At 41.5% G+C, this 22,019-nt stretch overlaps 3 protein-coding genes and 1 pseudogene across 3 annotated transcripts; 2 read left to right on the top strand and 2 right to left on the bottom strand.

Annotated features, from left to right (window-relative positions):
* Positions 1–5,760: 5,760 nt before the first annotated feature.
* Positions 5,761–12,570, bottom strand: LOC113631833 (histone H1.3). Its single transcript, XM_027128569.1, has 2 exons — positions 12,341–12,570; positions 5,761–8,198 (listed from the first exon to the last, which is right to left on the bottom strand). The coding sequence occupies exon 2, from the start codon at positions 8,017–8,019 to the stop codon at positions 7,354–7,356; it is 666 nt and encodes a 221-aa protein (XP_026984370.1). The 5' UTR covers positions 8,020–8,198; positions 12,341–12,570; the 3' UTR covers positions 5,761–7,353.
* Positions 6,582–7,096, top strand: LOC113631841 (histone H2A type 1-like; annotated as a pseudogene).
* Positions 12,571–12,621: 51 nt separating the features above from the next.
* Positions 12,622–14,934, top strand: LOC113631858 (histone H4). Its single transcript, XM_027128600.1, has 2 exons — positions 12,622–13,166; positions 14,429–14,934. The coding sequence occupies exon 1, from the start codon at positions 12,742–12,744 to the stop codon at positions 13,051–13,053; it is 312 nt and encodes a 103-aa protein (XP_026984401.1). The 5' UTR covers positions 12,622–12,741; the 3' UTR covers positions 13,054–13,166; positions 14,429–14,934.
* Positions 14,935–16,644: 1,710 nt separating this feature from the next.
* Positions 16,645–21,551, bottom strand: LOC113631862 (histone H4). The gene has a single exon (XM_027128605.1). The coding sequence runs from the start codon at positions 18,507–18,509 to the stop codon at positions 18,198–18,200; it is 312 nt and encodes a 103-aa protein (XP_026984406.1). The 5' UTR covers positions 18,510–21,551; the 3' UTR covers positions 16,645–18,197.
* Between the last annotated feature and the right edge of the window lie 468 nt (positions 21,552–22,019).

Below are 22,019 nucleotides of genomic sequence, written 5' to 3'. Positions count from 1 at the left end.
TAAAAAGCCTATGGTGTGGGGTTTTTTGTTTGGGGGGGGGTTGCGTTGGGTCTTTAGTGCTGCATATGGACTTTCTCTAGTTGCGGCGAGCGGGGGCTACTCTTCGTTGTGGTGCGCGGGCTTCTCATTGCAGTGGCTTCTCTTGCAGAGCACGGGCTCTAGGCTTGAGGGTTTCAGTAGTTGCAGCGCTGGACTCAGTAGTTGCAGTGCGTGGACTCAGCAGTTCTGGCGCACAGGCTTAGTTGCTCCGTGGCATGTGGGATATTCCTGGACCAGGGCTCAAGCCCGTGTCCCCTGTATTGGCAGGCAGTCTTAACCAGTGCACCACCAGGGAAGTCCTAAAAAGCCTATGTTATTTTTAGGTTTTCAGTGTAGGAACTGCCTCCACGGCTTTACTTGCACACCCCCGTTTGGCGTATTTTGTGTAGGTTTGGTACATTTAGGCGTGGCTAAACGCTTGGTCTACACTAGGGTGCCCTTGCTCACCAGAATTGTGAGGCCCAGCTCGCTAGCAACCACAAGGACCTGTTGAGAATTGTCACGGATATACCACGACCACCCCTAAAACGGAGCCAAGGCTTAGGTTATTAGCTTTATCACCAAAGGGAAGACCTTGACAGCTCCTGAGAACTTGGTGGCGGTCTCTACCCACCAGGTCTTCTTTACAAAGGGCCAAAGCAACCAACAAGGGCAGCTGGGTGGGTCTCTGAGTAGGAAAAAATGGAATGAACTCGAATGTAGGAATCATGAGCCTTTCAGCAGACGCCATTAAAGGGGTCTTTTTCTGTTTTCCTAAATTCCCTATCTTAATCTCTAAATCAAATCTTATGAAAGTACCTCCTATTTGTCAGTAAAACATGAAAATCAGCTGTAAGCTTGAGCGTTCTCTATTGCAGAAAATATTGTCTTCGCTTTCTTCTCATCCCTACAAAACAGCAGTGTTATGTTATTCTGTATTGAAACGATATTCCCTTCTTGTGGAAGTAACAAATTCTTCACTATTTCTAAACTGGTAGCTGAAGGGAAAAAAGTAAGGAATTTTGTTCTGAAACTATACAGTCTGTTATTTGGAAATGTAGAAAGGTTGTTACTAATTGGGTTACTGTAGACCGTTTGGAAGGATTTTGTGTCTATTCAAACACTTCAGCAAATTTCAGGTTCAAGATGGGTGAGGTATCCTTAACTACAAAATTGAGATCCTTCTATTAATTTATGGTTTTTTAATGGGCTGTTTCCCCTTGAGGATCAGTAAGGAAAGAGGTCAGGTGGTAAATTTAACAGAAACAAAGCTGTAAATAAATACACAGGCCAAGTTAGCCATTGTTAAGTCCTAAAGGTTTTATAAAAGAAATCTTTGTTCTTGGAAGTCTGTCAGGCATTGAGACTCGGGTGCTGAGAACTGGGGAGCCTGGACCCATATAAGGAAAAAAGTTTAGCTATTCATAATTCCAATAATGGAGTGTTAGATATTTGTAACGCTACATAAAGGCATTCCATATTAGAACGTACTTGCCCATATCCTGTACTTTCTTTGAGATTCTAGCACAGTAAGTTTTTAAATGTCTGTTTCTGTCTCACCAGATGGTTGATGTCAAGATATGAGGACCAAGGGGGCACAGAAAACACCTAGTTGTATTATTAAATCCATCAGAACATCTAGAACAGTCCTTTGCCTAAAACAAACCCTCAGGAAATTAGTCAAATTGGAATTTAAAATAAAAATTATTGAACAAACAGGAATTACCATTCAGTTTATTCCTGATTACAGAAATAAAAGATTGATAGAGTTCATGTAACTTTAATACTATATAGTTTTACCACGTAGAAATAATCAACATTAATTGAGCGGTTGCATTACTGAGTCGGCCAGAAGTCATGTGTTAGTCTATGAAGTCTCCAAAATATAAGGTAAATTCAATAGTTCTCTACTAATATACATAATTATTATTCTATTAGTTCTTTACAGATGAGGAAACTGAAACTAAGAAAGTTTCAGTTAAAAAGGATAGAGCCAAAAAAAAAACACAAAATAAAAAAAAATAATTAAAAAAAGGATAGAGCCAAAAAAAAAAAAAACACAAAATAAAAAATAATAATAAAAAAAGGATAGAGCCAAAACTTTTCCCCTTTGGCATTGCTGTATTAAACAACAGCATCAGTATGATCCTCAACAGTTACCCCTGAGGCTTTATTCCTTGGAAGAGCTGTCATAGGAAGACTGATATGTTTATTTTAACATTTTCATAATATGTTAAAGGAAATGGGTGGATTTTGAAAGTGTACAGGATCATATAAAACTGTGTTCTATTATGCTACAATTATTACAGCCAATTGCACAGAAATATAATTGATGCACAGCAATAAAATTATAACAGTAACTTGGACAATTTTTAGCCTTTCTGTCCATCATCCAAACAATGATCTTGATTGTTAAGACACATACACACACACACACACACACACACACACTTTTTTTTTTAATTTTAAAGGCATACATTGAAATGGTAGTGCTTAACATGAGATTTTTTTTTTAATGAATTTTGATTTTCTTGACAAATCTAAATCATGTCACATTTTATTTGTACCTGTTGGAAAATTAAGTTGTATAACCATTTCAGGCTTACCTGGTTGCCTATAAGTACATGTAATTTAAAAACAAACAAGTATATAATCTCTGAATGACCAGTAGCTTTATTTTATAGAAGTGATAACTAAAAATCAAGATAATTCAGAAATGCCATTCTTTTTCCACATCCTGCCTACCCCATATGTACACAGGTAAATACTGATATTTTACATCTGAAGACTTTCATACCGCAAAGGTGTGGTTCTTTTTCAGTAGCCCCAACACCTTGGGTGGCATAGCTCAGAAGTAAGGGGCCTAGTGCCGAAATCAAGCCATGAGGAGGGCCATAGAGGGGCAGAGAGATTTATTACCCGTAGCTTTCCACAGAAGAACAGAAAATCACTGAATCTGATTATTATGGGGGTAATCCTACCCATTTGACAGGATTTTAAAGCTCAGTCAATTAAAAAGCACCTAGAGTAGTGGGAAAACAAGATAAAGAAGACTAACGACCTAGGGTTTAGTTTAATGACAGAAAAGAATAGATGCATTATAAATTTTCCATTGATAATAATGGTACCCAATTATTAATATCATCAAAGCACATTATCAGAGAAACTAGATTTTTCTAATTAGGGGAATTTACTCATGGAGTTGGAACTTGAGATGAAATTGGAAAGATTCTCCCAGGTAGAAGGAGAGAAGGAATTGCAGATGAGTAAAGTTGTCCAAAAAACAAACAACAACAAAAAGGAATAGAAAGGTAAATTTCAGTTATTAGTGCTGGTTAGTGTGAGCAGAAAGTATCATTATGAAAAAAGGCTACAAAGTTCTCACTTGAACCTAAGGCAAGAGTGACAATTTTTTTTTTTTTTTGGTACACGGGCCTCTCACTGTTGTGGCCTCTCCCATTGCGGAGCACAGGCTCCGGACGCTCAGGCTCAGCGGTCATGGCTCACGGGCCCAGCTGCTCCGTGGCATGTGGGATCTTCCCGGGCCGGGGCACGAACCCGCACCCCCTGCATCGTCAGGCGGACTCTCAACCACTGCGCCACCAGGGAAGCCCAAGAGTGACAATTTTTATAAGACAGAATGACCAGAATTTAGGAATTAGGGGCTGGAGAACCTCTTAGGAAGAACCAGTTAGGAAGAAACTGTTTAGGATGCTGGTTAAGAAACAATGGAATCATCCAGGTATGAGAGGATAAGGAGAGAATGTGAGAGGGGAGAAACTGTCAGTTACTGAAACTTATTTAAACATCTACCTGATTTAGTGACTGAGTGACATGAGTAATCAAGGCCTCCACACAGTGACATGAATTCCATCTGCCTCCTCCAGTTAAAAGGAGTCAGGCAATTACTAAGTAGAAGGGAGACAGTAGCGACTTCAGCCTGGCCCCCAAATTACTTTTGGCTTACACCTATGCCATATGCATAAGTACCCTCCTGCAGCTAAGAAAATATGAACATGCCCTTCACACCTTCCATGCTAAGACGTCCTTTTTTCTTTCTTTCTTTTTTTTTTGGTATATTTTGGAGACAACTACTCACACAGGCTCCTGCTTGATATTTGCCATCTTTAAGTGTAGATCTGTTGAGTTTTTCTAAACCTGGGTTTTTGCCACTGTGATTGACAGACCACCTTTGTTTAGCAAAAGAACATAAGAAATGCAAGGATGAGTGTTTCAGGAGACCCTCCTAGGGATGTGGTTTACTGATGAAATAAATACAGGGACTAGGAATGAGCTTCCTGATCCCTCATCATCCTGCTGCAGAATATCAAGACCATCCCGAGAGGTTCATTTTAACCTGCTTTAACTGCAACAAAAATTTTGGGAGATGGAGAAAGAGTTAAACAAGTTCTGATTTCCTTGTAAATTAGAAGCTGTCCCAAGCAAAGGAATATGAATATTAATTTACATAAACCAGTGTAAAACTAGAAGAGCATTGATTGAATCGTGTTTAATCCCTTCTGGTGCATTCCAAAGGGATTGTGAATTGGATAGCTCATAAAGGGCCTAAAATAGAAATACATGAATGTTATTTTTTTCTGGATGAGCCTAAAAAGGAAATAGAGAACTCTACTCCTTTTCCAGTTGACATAATAGATGGGCAGCAGTGCTCAGAAAATGACACTAGGAATAAAGAAACTTGTGTTTGAGACCCAGGTCCACCATTTATTGACAAGGTGATTCTGGCCATTTCATCTTTCTAAGCCACAATTTTCTTAACTTTAAAACAAGTAGCTTAGGGAATTCCCTGGCAGTGCAGTGGTTAGGACTTTCACTGCCATGGACTGGGTTCAATCCCTGGTTGGGGAACTAAGATCCCACAAGCCACGCGGTGCAGTCTAATAATAATCAAGCAGCTTAGCTATACCTACTGCAAATGCTTTATAGTGAGGCAGGCATAGAAGTGGTTTGTAAAATGTAACGAACTACAGAGATACTATATAGTAACCACTCTTGCTGACTGTCACATTCCCACATAACACTTATTCCTCATCACTCATAATCAAAAGCCAAACTCTCTCATTCTGGGTATTAAAGACCTCACAGGTCTCTTCCCCCTTCCTTATCTTTCCCCCTTGATGCAATCTCTTATTTTCAAAAAGATTCTTCTAAGTAACCATTTCACATCTTCCCATTTATGCAAATCGCCTTCTCAACCAAACCAGTCTTCTAAGAGGAGGGTTTTTTGGCCCTTTCTAGAAAGAAGAAAGTATGGAATACAGTTGTGATGGGGAAAAGATGAACTCCTGCTTAGAAAAGCTAGAAAGGTAATCACAGGCTACCTCCTTTTGTCTTTTAAAGAAAGTTTAAATAGTAAAGTTTAATAAACTATTAACCAGTAAGTTGTGTGTGTGTGTGTATGTGTAGCTGGGGGCGGGGGGCGGGGGCCGCTGGGTATGTTGTAAACAAAGAAATAAGATGAAGTCTTTCAACCATGAGGTGTTTGCCACTGAAGATCTGCTCAGGGACTCATGACTTGTTTTGTATAGTGGACTCTATGGATAGTCTGGAGAAACCTGTAAACAAATATCTTCTGAATACAATGTTTTAAAATACTTAAAGCATACAGGATAAGAAAATTAGCCACATTAAAATACAGCTGTCAAAATGTATTTCTTTTACGTAAAATGTGTTTCATTAGTCACATCAAATAACAAGGAACAAGAGGTGGAATAACAAATGTCAGTTTCAAGGAATCAGAATGATGTAAATTTTATTTCAAGATATCTGCAATATCTTCAAAGTGATCCAAGAACATCTGTGATGGCCACTGTTGAAAAAGTCAGAGGCACTGCAAAATCCATTGTGATTAGCTGCCTACAGATACACTTGAAGGAAATGCTTAGCTGCATTTAGAGTTTGGTAAAATAAAGATGTAATTTTTCCCCATCCATGTTTACAACCCCCTAATGGTCTGCAGAACTCAGATTTTGGTCAAGATTTGCCAATAAAATCGAGTGGCCTTCCTCAGAAAATAACAACAACAAAAACAGGGATGAAGGGGAAATGATGTAATATCAGGTCAACCCATCTTCCTAGAGGCATTTATTTTGCCCTGGTTATTCCAGCTCAAGGTGCTCTCTAAGCAATCTCGTTCCCTTTATCAACGGTTTTTACTTGTTTCTGCCTCCCTGTTTGTTGCCTATTCACCAAAAGATATTAGACCACCAACCCAGCTCCCTGGATCTTGTCAACATCTGAGGGGGAAAAAAATCTGGCAAAGAAAAGCGTAAATTATAAACCGCCAGGGGTAGCTTACTTTTTTCTATCCCTTGGTGTCAGGGTGGTAGCAACAATTATGCAGATTTAGGCAGAATAACAATAGCATGAATACTCCCCCAAAATAGGACTACATTTATCAAGCGGAAAAATCCAAGCTTTCCAACTGCTTCCAAGTATGTATCAATACAAGTCTTAATATCTCAGCCTCTAATTGGTGCAGTATTTTCTCCTGGAGCCCATGCAAGTAACTCCAGAAGTGCGTTCTGATTGGTTAACTCTCTCAATAGCCTCTGCAAACCAATGGGAATAGAAATTTTAGAAACATCCAGAGACTATAATAACCCTTTCCTCAAGCTGCACTATTTCTTTCCTAACATGTCTGGACGAGGAAAAGAGGGCGGCAAAGCGCGAGCAAAGGCCAAGACCCGCTCCTCGCGGGGCGGGCTCTAGTTCCCCGTGGGTCGAGTCCACGGCCTGCTTCGCAAGGGTAACTATGCCGAGCGGGTCGGGACCGGCGCGCCGGTGTACCTGACAGCGGTGCTGGAGCACCTGACGGCCGAGATCCTGGAGCTGGCGGGCAACGCGGCCCGTGACAAGAAGACGCGTATCATCCCGCGTCACCGGCAGCTGGCCATCCGCAACGACGAGCTCAACAAGCTGCTGGGCAAAGTCACCATCGCTCAGGGCGGCGTACTGCCTAACATCCAGACCGTGCTGCTGCCCAAGAAGACCGAGAGCCACCACAGGGCCAAGGGCAAGTGAATCTGCCGCAAAGGCTCTTTTGAGAGCCACTAAACTCTCATTAGAGGACTGTGATCACAACATTCGGAGAGCTTTGTACGTGGCGGTGCGCGCGCACCCTGACGCATAGCCAATCACGTTAGGGCGGCAAGTTTAAAAAAATTGCTTAAGTTTAAAAAAGAATTTTACCTTATTACAAGGCTTGTTGGTTACCTACGGAAACATATCCGGCTAAGCTCTTTTATCTGAAATTAGTGGGTGGCTCTGAAAAGAGCCTTTGAGATTTGCAAAGTAGGACGTCCCGCTACCGATTTACTTCTTCTTGGAGGCCGCCTTCTTCGCCTTTGTAGCCTTGGGTTTGGTAGCTTTAGGCTTGGTTGCCTTGGCTTTGGGGGCCTTGGCCTTGGCCGGACTCTTAGCCGCCTTCTTCGGCTTGGCTGCCTTCGCCTTTTTCGGGCTCTTGGCCACCTTCTTGGCCCCAGCAGCCACCCCCGGTTTCTTGGTTTTCTTAGGGGTCTTCTTAGCGGCCTTCTTGGGGGTAGCCGCGCCCGTGGCCTTCTTGGGCTTCTTAGCTGCCCCAGCAGCCTTCTTGGGCTTGGCCGCGCCTGCCTTCTTAGCCTTGGGCTTGGTTTCCCCGGTGGCCGCCTTTTTGTTGAACTTGAAAGAACCTGAAGCGCCAGTGCCCTTGGTCTGCACCAGGGTGCCCTTGCTCACCAAGTTCTTAAGACCCAGCTTGATGCGGCTGTTGTTCTTCTCCACGTCATAACCAGCGACCGCCAGCGCTTTCTTCAGCGCGGCCAAGGACACGCCGCTGCGCTCCTTGGAGGCGGCGACAGCCTTGGTGATGAGCTCGGACACCGGGGGCCCGGACGCCTTGCGTTTTCCAGCAGCTGCGCCCGTTTTCTTTGTCTTCTTCTTAACAGGTGTTTTCTCTGTAGGTGCGGGAACAGCAGGAACAACTGGAGCAGTCTCCGACATTTTTCTGTTTAGCCAGGAAAGACAAAAAGTAAGCTTAAACTGTCAGAACGGCGTGTCCCGGGAACCGCCGGCTGGGGGTTTATATAGAGAGTCGCTGCGTGATGATTGGTTGCCTTTTCCGTGCGCCGCGCTGCTACGAAGGGCTCCTCGGCTCTGCCGAATGGCTGTGTTTTTTGCCCCTTAAAAAAGAAGAAAAATATAAGAAGTCTGGGCACGAAATAATTAGGGATTTGGGGGAAACTGATCCGAGACTCTTCAGGCTTCATTCCTGCCTTATTTGCTATACCTAGTTTCAAAGCCGGCCCCCTGAAACTTTCCTGATTCCCCCAACTCCCTTGGAAACTTCGGTCAAATTGAGACAACTTTCAGATTTTCCTTAAAATTACTAGTTCTCTCTGCTTCCTTTGCAAATCTTTCTTCCAGGGCATTGTCATACACATTGTTTTCTTTTCAACCTTATATAAATAACCTCATTTTTACTCAAATATACAAGGAAAATCGGTTTTTTCGCGGGAGCAATAGCACAGCTCTCCTGCAACTTGTTTGCTCTAAGCACTGGGAATTGGCACTGGGGTAGAAAATTCTACGTACAAGATGGATAAGTATTTTTAAAAGGATAGATTTTTTAAAAAAGTATTTGAGTGACCAGTGTGTAAACTGGGTTTGCTCCCAGTGTTTCGGTGATTTAAACATTTTTGGAAGGATGGGGTGTGAGGCTGCTCCATTTATTTTCTAGATAAACAGCTCCAAATAGAGTCACCAACCTGCTCTAAAAATTAGTATAATAGATTTTTCTGACCTAGAATGGGCATTAGAGATCAATCACACCATCTACAAAGAAGAAAAGTGAATCATGAAGCAACAGATTGGCAGTTCTACATCATTTTACCAGCTCTGAGCTCAAGAACTCTGTAAGATCAAGTGGGTTAAAATTGTATATTGCCTAATGATATTCCGTCCATAAGATTTTCTTCCTCCATTATTTAGCACAGAATTATGTACATATTTCCTATATTTCAAAATGATACTTAAAATACAAATTTGATTTATCTTTTTTCAACATTGCAAATAGGGACACAGAGGACTAGAAAGTAAAAAAAAATTCTCATTAAACTCACTTACTGAATCTTCATAAGTTTCCCTGGGATTTTTACTAACAAAATATGAACTAGGCTATCATGACCTAAATTAATTGGCTGAATGTGTCCACTAAGGAGTTGAATAAATATTTCATAGCAAACATGACTGATTTCCTACTCCATCTCTTTGTAACACAGAGAGCTAATGGAATTCGATAAATATTGGATAATTAAGCACAAAATTAATATCCACCAAATAATCAGATACTGAAATTAAACCTCATGTTTGTCAAAATAAACAAACAAGAAAACTATTTTGGTGTTGTGTTTTTTTTTAAATAAATACCCCTACTTCCTAAAATCTATTTATTCTGGCCTACAGTCAATAGTGACTTGAGAATTTTTTCATATAACTCCAAGACAGGATAATCAACTTAAAAGATGTCATCTCTTTGCACTGAACTAATTCCATAAAAATGACTTGGCTTGTTTTTAAATAGTCATTATTGGCTGGCACTGTCTGTAACTAAGTCTCTGGGACTTGAGACCATGTTATATACCAATTACAAATACAGTGTATAAAGAGGGAAGCTTATAGGATTGGATCTAGAACATTCCAATTTTCCCAGGGAAGGCATTTTACATTTGTCTGGAGGATGGGGCTACTTGTCATCCTCAGTATCATCACTGTCAATAGCAATAGTAACAAACATTATATAACGCCCTTTTCCTTTTCAGCCCAGAGCCTAATACTATCTAGACCTAAAGATAAAATTAAAATTCAGATTTTTAAACCTTTACTATTTTGATGATCATTGTAGTCATGATATCAGTTGTTGAATACTTGTTGAAATTGTTCCCTAAGTTGTATGTACTCAATTTAAGATAGGTGAAAAGTTCTTTCTACAGCAGATGCCACCATTTCTTTCTTGTGCAACTGTTACCGGTTCCCATGGCTATTTAGGTCCCAAATAAGTGAGAAGGCATTGGGGCTCAGGGTCATCTGCTTAATTGTTTATAGGTAATCTCTGCCATTCCTGGAGGGCAATAATTGAGACTTGATTTCACCTGAAAAGTTCTGCCCTAGATGTGTATAGGAGGTTGGAGCTATACTGTGTGTAGGTACTGTTATCTCTTGAGATCCAGGTATTTATGCTCTAACTGTAGCATGGACAAGGTTCTTGAAAGCTGGATCACCCCATGGGACTATAAAGTTGAAACGTTTCACCTATTACTTGGTAGCCCACAAAAAAGTTATCTGTATTTCTTTTGAATCCTAAATCTGTATATATTCTAAAACCATTGACTTTCTGCTAGACTAAGATTTGAACTATTTTTACTTTATAGATGTAAAAAATAAATAAGAAAAACTAAAGTTAAACAAGTGATGGATGTCTCACAACTTCATGTTCTCTCAATTTTGGTGTCAAGCCCCCACTCACCATAGTAAATGACTGTGAAAGAGATAGGTAGGGCTCACCAGGGCAATCCACAGGGGCTGTACTTAAGTGTTCCAAAATTCAGTACATTTCAAACATTTAAGGAGAAGAGTGACTATGTTGACTAAATATCAAAAAGGCCAAATTAAAAATAAGGGCTATAGAGCAAATAGAGCATTGTTTTACAATGTAATGTGTTCAGAAGGGTGATGAGAAATCACATCTATTTTAATTTCCTATCAGATGGTCTCACCTGAGGACACTCTACCACTTGAAACTCCCCTTCAAGCACAACTATATATCAATATTATTCATTTTATTTCCTAAAAAGGACACTACTACTCTCAAACTTCCACTTTCATTTTTACATGTCCCTCTGTGTATCTGTAATATCTGGTACACGCAGAAGGTGACTAATTTCTATTATACCTCAGAAATACTCCAATCCTCATTTCCTGCAGCAAGCCTCATTCTCAGGTACCTACCACACTCTCTTTCCCAGTCTGGGCTACAAGTTCTCCAGAAGAAGTTCTCTATCACAATACAGCCCAATGCAACCTATTGCAATGATGGAAATGTTCCATATCTGCACTGTAGAACAGACAACAACTACACTTGCCTGTGGTTATTGAGCACTTACTTAAAGGTAGAGTGACTGAAGAAATTAATTTTTAATTTTATTTAATTTTAATTAATTTAAATGGGCATATGTGGCTAGTAGCTAATACAAATATAGGAAAGCACAGCTCTAAAACAATTCTTCTCAAACTTGAATAAGCAAACCACTCACTTGAGGATCTTAAAAATGTCGTATCAGTTCAGTAGATTTGCGACTGGTCCTGAAATTCTGTATGTCTAACAAGCTCCCAGGTGATGCTAATGTTGCTGGGATATGACTGCTCCACCCATCACTACCAGGATGAATCTAGGAGGATGGTGGGCTGATTACATGGCCCCTCACCCCGAGTTTACTTTTCTCTTTCTTCAGCTAGAGTTTAAGTTCTTTAAAAGAATGTGTGATTGTCTTTGTAAATCTGGTATTTGTACACCACTCTTGGCGTATAGTAGACCCTAAATTGTTGAATGAATAAATGCAATGAATCAATGATTCTTGTTCAGTGACTTTCTCAAAAAGGAGAGCAGGGGAGATCACCATGTCTAAATCCACAGGTAACTGCACCTGAACTAAATCTCAAAAAGTTTGTGACTCAAGGAAGTTAATAATCCTCTGACCGCTTATATGGTAAGCACCAGCAGAGAAGGCTTTTTTTTTTTTTTTTAAATCACCTCTGTAGTTACATAGAAGGCACTCAATGTGAATTTGTGGACTGTGAGTAATGTTGGCATTTGTCTATTAACCAATACTTATCTGTGTGTAGAACTTCAGTTACCCTTTTTACTTGGACAGTATTTCACTCTTTTGTTATTTTTTAAATATTCTGTTAATTTGCAAACTTATTCATCCTGATGTATCTTCAATGCTTTAATGACATAGCTCGGTGGTAGATGGCAAGGACATAAGACCACAGAATCAGAAGACCTCAGTTCTACCCCCAACAATACCATTTATTAGAACAGGATTAGGTCTTCAATCCTGGGATTCTTCATCCTCACAATGTAAATAGTGCTTTATAAATTGGGGAGAAAAGAGCGGAAATTCAATTAATGTTGGCTCCCCTTACTAGACATCCCTCTTTACCAGGAATGCTGAAAAACGATGGTTATGTAAACGCTTCGCCAAACGGAAACGTTCAGGATCAGCCAAACTTAATAAGCATTACTAGAGTCTTTAAGAATACTTACATTTTTTAAAGTATCTTCATGTTTTCAAATTAATTTTATTCTGCTTTCTCTCCCTTTTGCAGACAAATGTGGCGGTACTGCCTCCTTTTGTTAAATAATAAAAGTGGTGAGGAGACTTGTACAATATTAATTGAGAAAACCCACAGGCACACGATTAGAGTCCACAAAACCAGCAACTCTGGACCCCAACCAGGAAACAGGAAACAGATACTGAGTCGCATTTCCCCGCCCCCTTCCCTGCTAGGCAATAGCAGACGGCCAGTGAGGAAGGGAAGAGTCGGGGGCAGAGGTCTCGTTCCCGCCCCCGCCGTTTCAGTTTCCTAATAGGTCCGTAAAACTGATATATAAGAGGCTGCAGCCCAGGGTTAAGCGCTGTAAGAGATTAGAAGTCGCTGTTAGTCATGTCTGGTCGAGGCAAAGGTGGGAAGGGTCTGGGAAAGGGGGGCGCCAAGCGTCATCGTAAAGTTCTCCGTGACAACATCCAGGGCATCACCAAACCTGCTATCCGCCGTCTCGCCCGGCGTGGTGGTGTGAAGCGTATTTCTGGTCTTATCTATGAGGAGACCCGCGGGGTGCTGAAGGTGTTCTTGGAGAATGTAATCCGCGACGCTGTCACCTACACCGAGCACGCCAAGCGCAAGACTGTCACCGCCATGGACGTGGTTTACGCGCTCAAACGCCAGGGACGCACTCTCTACGGCTTCGGCGGCTAAGTTTCGTTGCGGTCTTCGGCTGTGAAGCTCTTGTTTACTCACAAAAGGCCCTTCTCAGGGCCACCCACTTGGTCACATGAAGGGCTGCTAACTAGTACAAAGGAGAAACAAAGGTAATATTTAATGTTTTATATTAATACTGGGTGCCGATTTTAATTAAGGCAGTCGCTTTCTCTTTGTAGACCCCGGCTGTCGCGTTTTTTTGGTCTTTTTTCCGAGTTAGATATCATCTCAAGATGGCGGCTCTCAGACATGCCAAAAACAAAATCGTGCAGTGGAACTGCTGGAGTTTTTACTCAACAGAAGTGAATTGGCATTTGACGTGGCATCAGTTTTCGCATTTCAACATGTTTGAGTTCATTTTACCCCCCAAAACATTAAAATTAACTTGTCCAGAATGTCCCAGTGACCCAGCACCTAGTGTCCTGAAGAGGGCACCTGGGGCCTTTAAGCAGCCTTCTTCCTACAGAAAACGTCGCAGATAGCTCTGGATAGATGGAGCCATAGGTAGTGAACTCAAATCGGGTGGAAGAGACATTGTAAAATTTTGTCTTATCTAGCGTACTCCTGAGGACGCGTTGGAACTCTTAACATGACTAAGAGGTCATCACTCTTAATGCTTTGTTTCCAAAACGTTGATAATGTGACCTTTCTTATGGCCATCCCACCTCTGACTGCATCCTTACCTCTCCATTTTCCCACCAGGCGGAAGAGGTGCTCTTCAGGCCTTCTCATGCTCATCCTGCCACCTGTGTTCTAAATCTTTCACTCCCAGAAGCTTTGTGTTTGTGAAAACACACCCTGGTGTGTGGGTGAACACACACCCAGGGACAGTTTCATTCTGTCCCTGTTATCTTAAGATAGTTATTAATGGAGCCCACTTCCACTATCAATAACTTATTTGCACAATAGATTAGTTGGTCATCCTGATCTAATCATAGTGATATCCCAGCTTAAAGTTTTATTCCTCTTTCTACTGGCTCTTTCCCATCTACATATAAATATGTTTCAGTGTCTCTCAGTTTAATCCATACCTCTGTCAATTACTAGATCCTTTCCATTTATCAAATCTCCAAGCCTTGGGTAATCTGGAGTCACTATCCTCATGTCTTTTCCTGATTATATGACTTCTTCACAAATCACTCACTAAATATATCCTTGGCATAGTTACCAGTGACCTTCGAATGGCCAAAACCATGCACATCTGACCCTGTTTATTACTCCTGCCTTCACAATCTTCTCACAGTGTTTTGTGGTACCTTTCTTCCTAACCCAGATCCTATTCTCCACGATCCTTCTCAGTTTGCTTCTTTGGGTCCTATTCCTCTATTCTGTGCTTCCACTCAATTAACAAACCCTTGTTCTCCATTATCAGTTCATAGATCCTCCTTGAGCCGTCTCTTCCAGAGTGTGCCGTAAATGGTGAGACATCTTGGCACCCCGGAAATTGAATATCAGCTGAAATGGAGCAGAATATGCCGCCCCAAAATATGCCACTTTGGCATAAGGATTATTTTGAGCTAAGGCGCTTGAAAAACAGCTAATGAAAGAATGGGGCTGTGATCTCCCCTTTTCTTCCCGAAAGCAGATAATTATCCCATGTGAAACGTGCCATCCCTATACCAGGAGGAAATGAACATTCTTATCACCAGAAATGGGGAATCCAGGATGAGAGAATCTATACAGACCTTGTTAAAATAATCCTTATCTTCCTTTAGTCTCCTCATATATTTTAATTGCTATTTCACAATTACTACTCTTTGTTCAACTTAGTATTTAAGCACTTAGGCTTAACTGCTTTTTGGGTCTTCATTTTCCTGTGAAGACTCCCATGTACATGTAAAAAGATTAAATAAAATTTGTGTGCTTTTCTCATGTTAACCTGTCTTATGTCAACTTAATTCTCAAGCCCAGCTAGAGACCCTAAAAGGGTAGAGGAAAGTTTTGTTTCTCCTATACAGCTTTCTAATCCCTATAGTGGCCTGACAGGTCTCTCTGCCTGCATTATTCCCAATCTACAATCAGTCCCTCCCACTGCAGAAATCTGAGTGAGTTGCAAATTTCATTATGCCGTGTAGGAAAAAAGAGAGAGTGAGAGATAAAGAAAGAAAGAGAGATTCTGAGGCTGGACAAACCTAACACTTATTCCAGGCCTGATAGTGCCACCAAGAGGGGCAGACAGCTATTGAGGAGCTCCCTGGAATAAAATGCTGCACTCGTACCCTCTCTCTCTCCGCCCCCTTCTCCTCCTCCCGCCTCTCCCTCTCCACCTCGCTGCCTTCTCCTTCTTTCTCCTTCCCCTTCCTCTTCCTCCCCTTCCCCTTCCTCTCCTTCTCCTTCTCCTTCTTCTTCTCCTTCTTCACTTTGTGTCAGAGTTTGTGAAGAGTCTGGGATCTTACCCTACTTACAAGATAATAAGATAACCTGTAAGTCTTTCATGGCTGCTGGCAGTAGACACAACACTCCTAGGTCAGAGACAAGAGGCTTTATTACAGCACAGCACATCAAGCAGCAATTTTGCATTGGATCCCCTTGTCCATCAGGTCCCACAGGGGCGACCTGGAGGGGCCCAGATGGATACTGCACACACAGTGGGTTTGCATCACAGCCAGGGTACAGCTTGGGGGATTGAACTTGAGTGTACTAAGCAAATCCGCTCTTTGTCTGGGGACAGTCACTATCCCATTCTTTAAGGTTCCTCAACTCTGATAAATGGCATTCTTGGCACACCCTCAGAGCCCGTGGCAGATTGCCTCTGCCAACGCTGGGTTCAAAGGCTACACAATAAGGGTGTAATTGTGTTTTGCCCCAAGTTAGTGGATCCTCCTTGAATATTCAGTCTATGCATTGATATATGAGTGACACCAGGAAAGAAGAAAGCTTAGTTCTAACTTCCAGTAATTTATAGCTTGGTTGAACCAGAAGGTTAAACAAAAACAATTAGAAAAAATAATAAAAGATAGACTATATTCAGATAGGAACACTTATGGTCAGAAATTTCATTCTTAGAGCCCTTTGCAGGCAAGGAAGCGATGAGGATATGAGGAAGAAGATCATATTGTAACCGGAAGTGGGGTCTGGCTGCTCGCTGCTCAGAAGCCAATAAAGAGGCAAGGTTGGTGGAAAGGAAAGTTTGCTTTATTTTGGATGCCAGCAACTGGGGTGGGGGGAGGGGGAGGGCGAACGTCTGTCCAAAGGCTCACTCTCCCCCACTGATAATCAGTGGGCAAGAGCTTTTCCAGGCTGAGGGAGGGCGCTACATGCAGAAACAGTCCAGTCAGCTCTCACAGTCATCTTGAAATTGGTCATGTGGTGGTCTGACCAGCATCATCTTGATTATTAAGTACAGTTAGTCTTTACTTCCAGGGTCGGTTTGTTCCCATTTCTTTGAGGCCATTTCTCGGATTTGTGGCATCTTATGTCATGGCTGCAGTCTGGTCATCATGTAGTTAACTTCTTCCACCTGGCGGGGGTTTCAGTGCCTACAAGGCAGCTCACAGGATGTGGCTCAGAACATTAACTATAGCCCTTGAGGAGGAACTAAATGTCCTTGACTATGCTTAAGGACTAAACTATTATTATTTGGTCTTCTTTGACAGTTTTCCTTTGTTTCTGTATTTTCTCACTTCTCTGATTAAACTTATTCTTTGGCTAAAGCCTTTACACAGACAAAAGTCAGGCTGAGAACATGGGGGCATAGACCATACTGTCCTGCTCCGTTTCAATATGACAGCCGGGCCCAGAAGGAGTAGCAGGTATTTGGCTGAGGAAAGAGCAGGGAAGAGTGAGGGGAGAGGAGGCAGGTGTAAGGGGGATTCACTATGTTATTGAAGAGTGCTCAGTTCTGCGAAGGACTGAGTATACGTTAAGTTACATCTAAGTATACGTTAGACTCAGAGACTAGAGATAAACGTGTGCTTAACACAGAGAGGATGGGATTGAAGGACCAAGTGGGCACCACACATTCACGAGGCACGTAAAATTCTCAGCATCTATGAGGCATCTCATACTTAATATCTTAAGTCAGCCACCCACTTGACCTCTGCCCATAGGATGCAGATAAAACCCACTGGTGAGTGACAACTATAGACCAAGCAAATATACCCCTAGATCTGTTTAATAGAGCAACTGTGTGTGATTGGCCCAGCTACCTTCCACCTGCTCAGTCCTCTTGTTCAACTTAACTCTGGTCCTCAGAGGCCCATCATCAGGAAGGAAGGCTGATGTGGCAGAGAGCAAAGGAGATTATATGAACATTGTGTAAATAACAGGATTCATCTAGCGAGGACCTTCCACTTGTTTGTCTTATCCTAACTATGCTCTGCTGTCCATCTATTTCCCCATGCTTTTTGCAACATGGTTTAAATTGATTAAAATTTCTAAGCATTTTAATTTGGTCTGTGACCCTTTCTGCTCTGTGACCTCTGGGAAAGTTGCCTGGTAGTGTGCTTGGAGGTGAAGTGTGGCAGAATATGCCACCCTAAAATATGCCACTTTGGCTTGAGTTATTTTGAGCTAAAGGCACTTGAAAAACAGGTGCAAAAGAGCACTCTGACCTATTTTCCTTCTGAAAACAGGAAATCAAACTCCCATATGGAAGATTCCCTCCCTGTACCAGGAAGAAAATAGCATTATCACCAGATAGGAAGCTTAAAACAGAGAGAACTCTGCATTGTTAAACTAGCCTTTATCTTCCTAGTTCCTTTTCTACCATTAACTATCCTAGCCCAAACTCCTTTGTCTTGTCACATTTTCATAATTTAATTTAGTATATAAGCCATGTAAGAGCTGTACTCTAGTGTCTGTGGACACCCCAAATATTTATTTCTACTCAAAGAACCCATGACCCTTTACTTACCAGCTGCGTGGCCACATTTAGCCACTAGCCACCTGTTGGTCCTCAGTTAATCTATACATCAGGAACTGCGATAGTAACACCTCCAGCATTGTGAAAACACCTTAGGGACTGAAGACCGAACTATGTCTAAGCAACGTTTTAGTGCTTCACTTCTCCCATCTGTACCAAACTACCCTACAGACCACGAAATGGCCAGTGTGAGCTCTTTCATAGAAAAGGTAGGTGGCCCTGAAAAGGGCCTTTACCTTTGCTATAAAAAAAGAGAAAAACCTTACAAAAGTCAATTTTAGCCGCCGAAGCCATAGAGAGTGCGTCCTTGGCGCTTGAGCGCATAGACTACGTCCATGGCAGTAACAGTCTTGCGCTTGGCGTGCTCGGTGTAGGTGACAGCGTCGCGGATTACGTTTTCCAGGAACACCTTCAGCACCCCGCGAGTCTCCTCGTAGATGAGGCCGGAAATGCGCTTCACACCGCCACGCCGGGCCAGACGGCGGATAGCAGGCTTGGTGATGCCCTGGATGTTATCACGCAGAACCTTGCGGTGACGCTTAGCGCCCCCTTTGCCCAGGCCTTTCCCGCCCTTGCCCCGTCCAGACATAACTGAGAAAAACTAAGCACGACAACCGAGTCTAACGCTAGCAACCTGCAGCCCCTTATGTAGCGATTGTGCGGACCTTTGTGGAAACTGCAAGACCAGAAAGGCGGGAAACCGTACTGGGTCCCCGCCCCTTGCTTCTAAGACCTGAAATGAACAAGGGCTAGGGCGTTTTACTGGTATTCAGAAAATAAGAATCTTTAAACAGAAGCATCAAACGTATACACAAAGGGAATTGCCTCGTTTAAGTATGTTTGTATGTGTTTAAAGATTTATCCATTCCATATATTCTTGGATCTTTGCCACTGGCCTTTAAGCCCAAATTCCCGAAACAAAGTAATTTATAAATACATTGACAAGCAACCACGCCAGGCTTTGGGTTTGGAATCCATAAGCAAGCTGCTGTCAAACTATTATTGGGCATGTTTATTAATCTATCTGAGACTCAGTGGCCTTATCCATAAAATAGGATCAATACTATTGATAATGGAGTTATTGTAAACAAAATAGCATCTAGTTCGTGAACAATAAATTTCTATAGCCCTGGACTTTGTTCTTAAAAACAAAGTATTTATAATACAGACAGGCCTAAGGCACATGGAAAGATTTCAAAGCATTTCTAATATAACACCAGTTTGTACAGTGTGCTTTCACTTATACAGATTAAGCATATAAATTTGAACAATGAAGGATTGCAGAGGAAAAGAATGTAAATTGTCAGGGGCTAATAATACCCTGTTCTTATATAGAGGACAGAGGGTGGAGGGGTGATTGTCCTTTACTGTGGTTGGTGCATGGAATTCATGCAAAGCTATCATAAACGCCAATGTTAGGCAAAAAGATTTTATGCAAGTGCCAGAAGTAAAAATGTGATATTTCCTAGATTATTATATTATTTAAAAAAAATTGTCGAGCACTATGATTTAAATGATGTCCTTGGAATAAATAGAATGTTCAAAATAAGAGATTATTTTTACTTCACACTATGATATACCAAGCACACCGTCCTAAGAGCTGAGCAGTAGCTCAATCAATTACCCCATCAGTAAATTTGAGATTACAAATATCAAATTTGAAAACTCAATTTACTTTTGAGGTAGTGACAGCAAGAGCTAAAAAATCACACACCAACATAAACGAACCAAACTGCTGTTCAATGGACACGTCATCACTAGAACAGCCAGAAGAAAGGAAAACACTGCTATTTATGCAAAAACAAACCAAAACACACCAAAATTTGTTAAACAAGCCTTGGAATCCAAAGCAATACACAGTAGCAACTGCTAAAGAAAGATCACAGCTTTTTTTACATTGTTATTTTGAAATAACTAAATTCACAAAAGTTGCTCCAATAGTACCTAGAGTTCCTCGAACGCAGTTTCCCCTAATGGTGAAATCTTATTATCTTATAATATCAAAGCCAGGTAATTGACATCGGCAAAGTACTTTTAACTAGCCTACAGGCCTTACTCAGCTCTCACCAATTTTTCCATGCACTCATTTGTGTGTGTGTGTGTGTGTGTATGTGTGTGTGTGTGTGTGTAGCCCTGTGCAATTTTATGTGTCACTACCATCTAAACGCTGACACAAAACTGTTCCATCATCACCAACGAACTCTTTAATGTAACACTTTTGTATTCACATCCACTCACTTCTCCCCTGTCCTGGGGCAATCACTAATCTGTTATCCATCTCTAGAATTGCCATTTTGAGAATGTTATATACATGGAATAATACAAAATGCAACATTTTGAGACTGGCTTTTTTCACTAAGCATTACCCATCTAGGTAGTTGCATGTATCAATGGCCTCCCTTTTTATTGCTGAGTAGGATTGCATTGCATTGTGTATGAGAATTTATTTAACCATTCACCAGTTGAAAGATATTAAGTTGTTTCTAATTTATAAATAAAGCTGTTGTGGACTTTCATGCAGAGGATTTTTGTTGTTTCTCCCCAGCTGCCCCCCCACCCCCAGTTTTGGTTTGCTTTTTGTATTTCCTGCGTTCCACCTGAAAATTACATTTTTTAAAATGGCAGAAGTTCTGCGATGATGACTGGGAGCCTAATAAGCCTTTCAATAGTCACACAGAAATCACATTGCATTGCCATTAACACTTGCAGTTTTGCTTCAAGTTTCAAAAACATTGCACTGCGCTATCCCCACTGTTTCTGAAGGTGACTTCTGGTTTCTGTAGCTGAGGATTTGCTCCAGTAACAGTCTGCAACGTTTGTTAAATAAACTGTTGGTGTCCAGTGTCTTTGGTTCCTGCCATGGGACGTGTGTTCTCACTTTTCTGCAGAGCTATTCACGTAGCTCCTGGAGAGCCTCCAGTGTTGCCTAATCCCCCCCGACCGGGAGTAAACCCAGGAATAAGGCTGGGCGTTCCCACTGCCAACATCTGTAAAACCTGACTGGATCCACAAACCTGGCATTGCTCTAGGGTTTGTCCTAGGATTCTGCATTTGTTAGAGGAAAGTTGGGAGCTGTTGTCTCATTGGCTCTTTGAGGATGAATAATAGGTGTTATGGCAAAGCCTAAGTTCTGCCTTAGTGACTATATTATGTTTCTCATGCAGGGTGCAGACACATTCTGCACAATCTGAATTTTCAGTTATATGCTGCAACAACCTATGAATTCCTGATGTGCTGAACATACTTATTAGTTCAGGCCCCAGATTTGGTGCACTAGTGCTATGCCCAACTGTATCACTGACAGCACTGCTGCCCACTCTGCCGGTGGTGCTGCTGGAAGTTGAACTCTGGAAATCCCATGGAACCCATGTTTTGGGTACCAGGTCTCTATTTTCAGTACAGAAAGTATGACGACCTTCACCAGAGGATGTATTGCTCAGCACAGAAGCAAATAAGTTAACACCAAACTGCTCTCCAGTAGTACTCAGCCTGGGTCCTTGAATATGTTCATGTTCACGTGCACACACGTGTATGTGTGTGCATGCCACATAAAGCATGCCTAGGATGCTTTCCAGGTTACTCAAGGACCCACCCTTTTTCTCATACCTGACGTCATCCCTGGACTTCTTGTATCAGGGAGAGGGAAATTTGAATTATTTTGCCTGGTCTAATAATTAAATTGACATAGATTAACGGAGGAAAAAAACAATTTGTACGCACAGAGGTCATTCAGAAATGAGACCACCGAAGTAACCAAAGCAGGCTATATATATATATATATATATATATATATGTGTATACACACACACACACACACACACATATATGGCTTGTACTTGGGGTAGCAGACAAATGAAGTTTGCTTATACAGCTTTCTTAGTGTTGAATTCCCAAATTCTATTAAGGATACTTTCTATTCTCATACTGGGATAAGGATATCTTCACATGGGAGGTTTATTTCTCTTTTAGGGGTTAAGAGGATGAAAACATTTATATATCACCTATTTTCCCCTGGCTGTTTCTCAAATAACTTTAAGGATTGCAGAGGAAAAGTAGCATCAGGAATCAATGTCCTGTTCTTATATGGAAGACAGAGTGT

The sequence above is a fragment of the Aethalodelphis obliquidens genome, unplaced genomic scaffold (assembly GCF_003676395.1).
Source record: "Aethalodelphis obliquidens isolate GAN/ISIS:26980383/991018 unplaced genomic scaffold, ASM367639v1 scaffold34, whole genome shotgun sequence".
NCBI lineage: Eukaryota > Metazoa > Chordata > Mammalia > Artiodactyla > Delphinidae > Aethalodelphis > Aethalodelphis obliquidens.
The sequence above is the reverse complement of the archived record's forward strand: the minus strand, read 5'-3'. Positions and strand labels throughout refer to the sequence as shown.

What these genes read in the sequence shown, in the direction of transcription:
- LOC113631858 (XM_027128600.1), top strand. Translation starts at nt 12,742, where the DNA reads ATGTCTGGTCGAGGCAAAGGTGGGAAGGGTCTGGGAAAGGGGGGCGCC.
- LOC113631833 (XM_027128569.1), bottom strand. Translation starts at nt 8,019, where the DNA reads ATGTCGGAGACTGCTCCAGTTGTTCCTGCTGTTCCCGCACCTACAGAG.
- LOC113631862 (XM_027128605.1), bottom strand. Translation starts at nt 18,509, where the DNA reads ATGTCTGGACGGGGCAAGGGCGGGAAAGGCCTGGGCAAAGGGGGCGCT.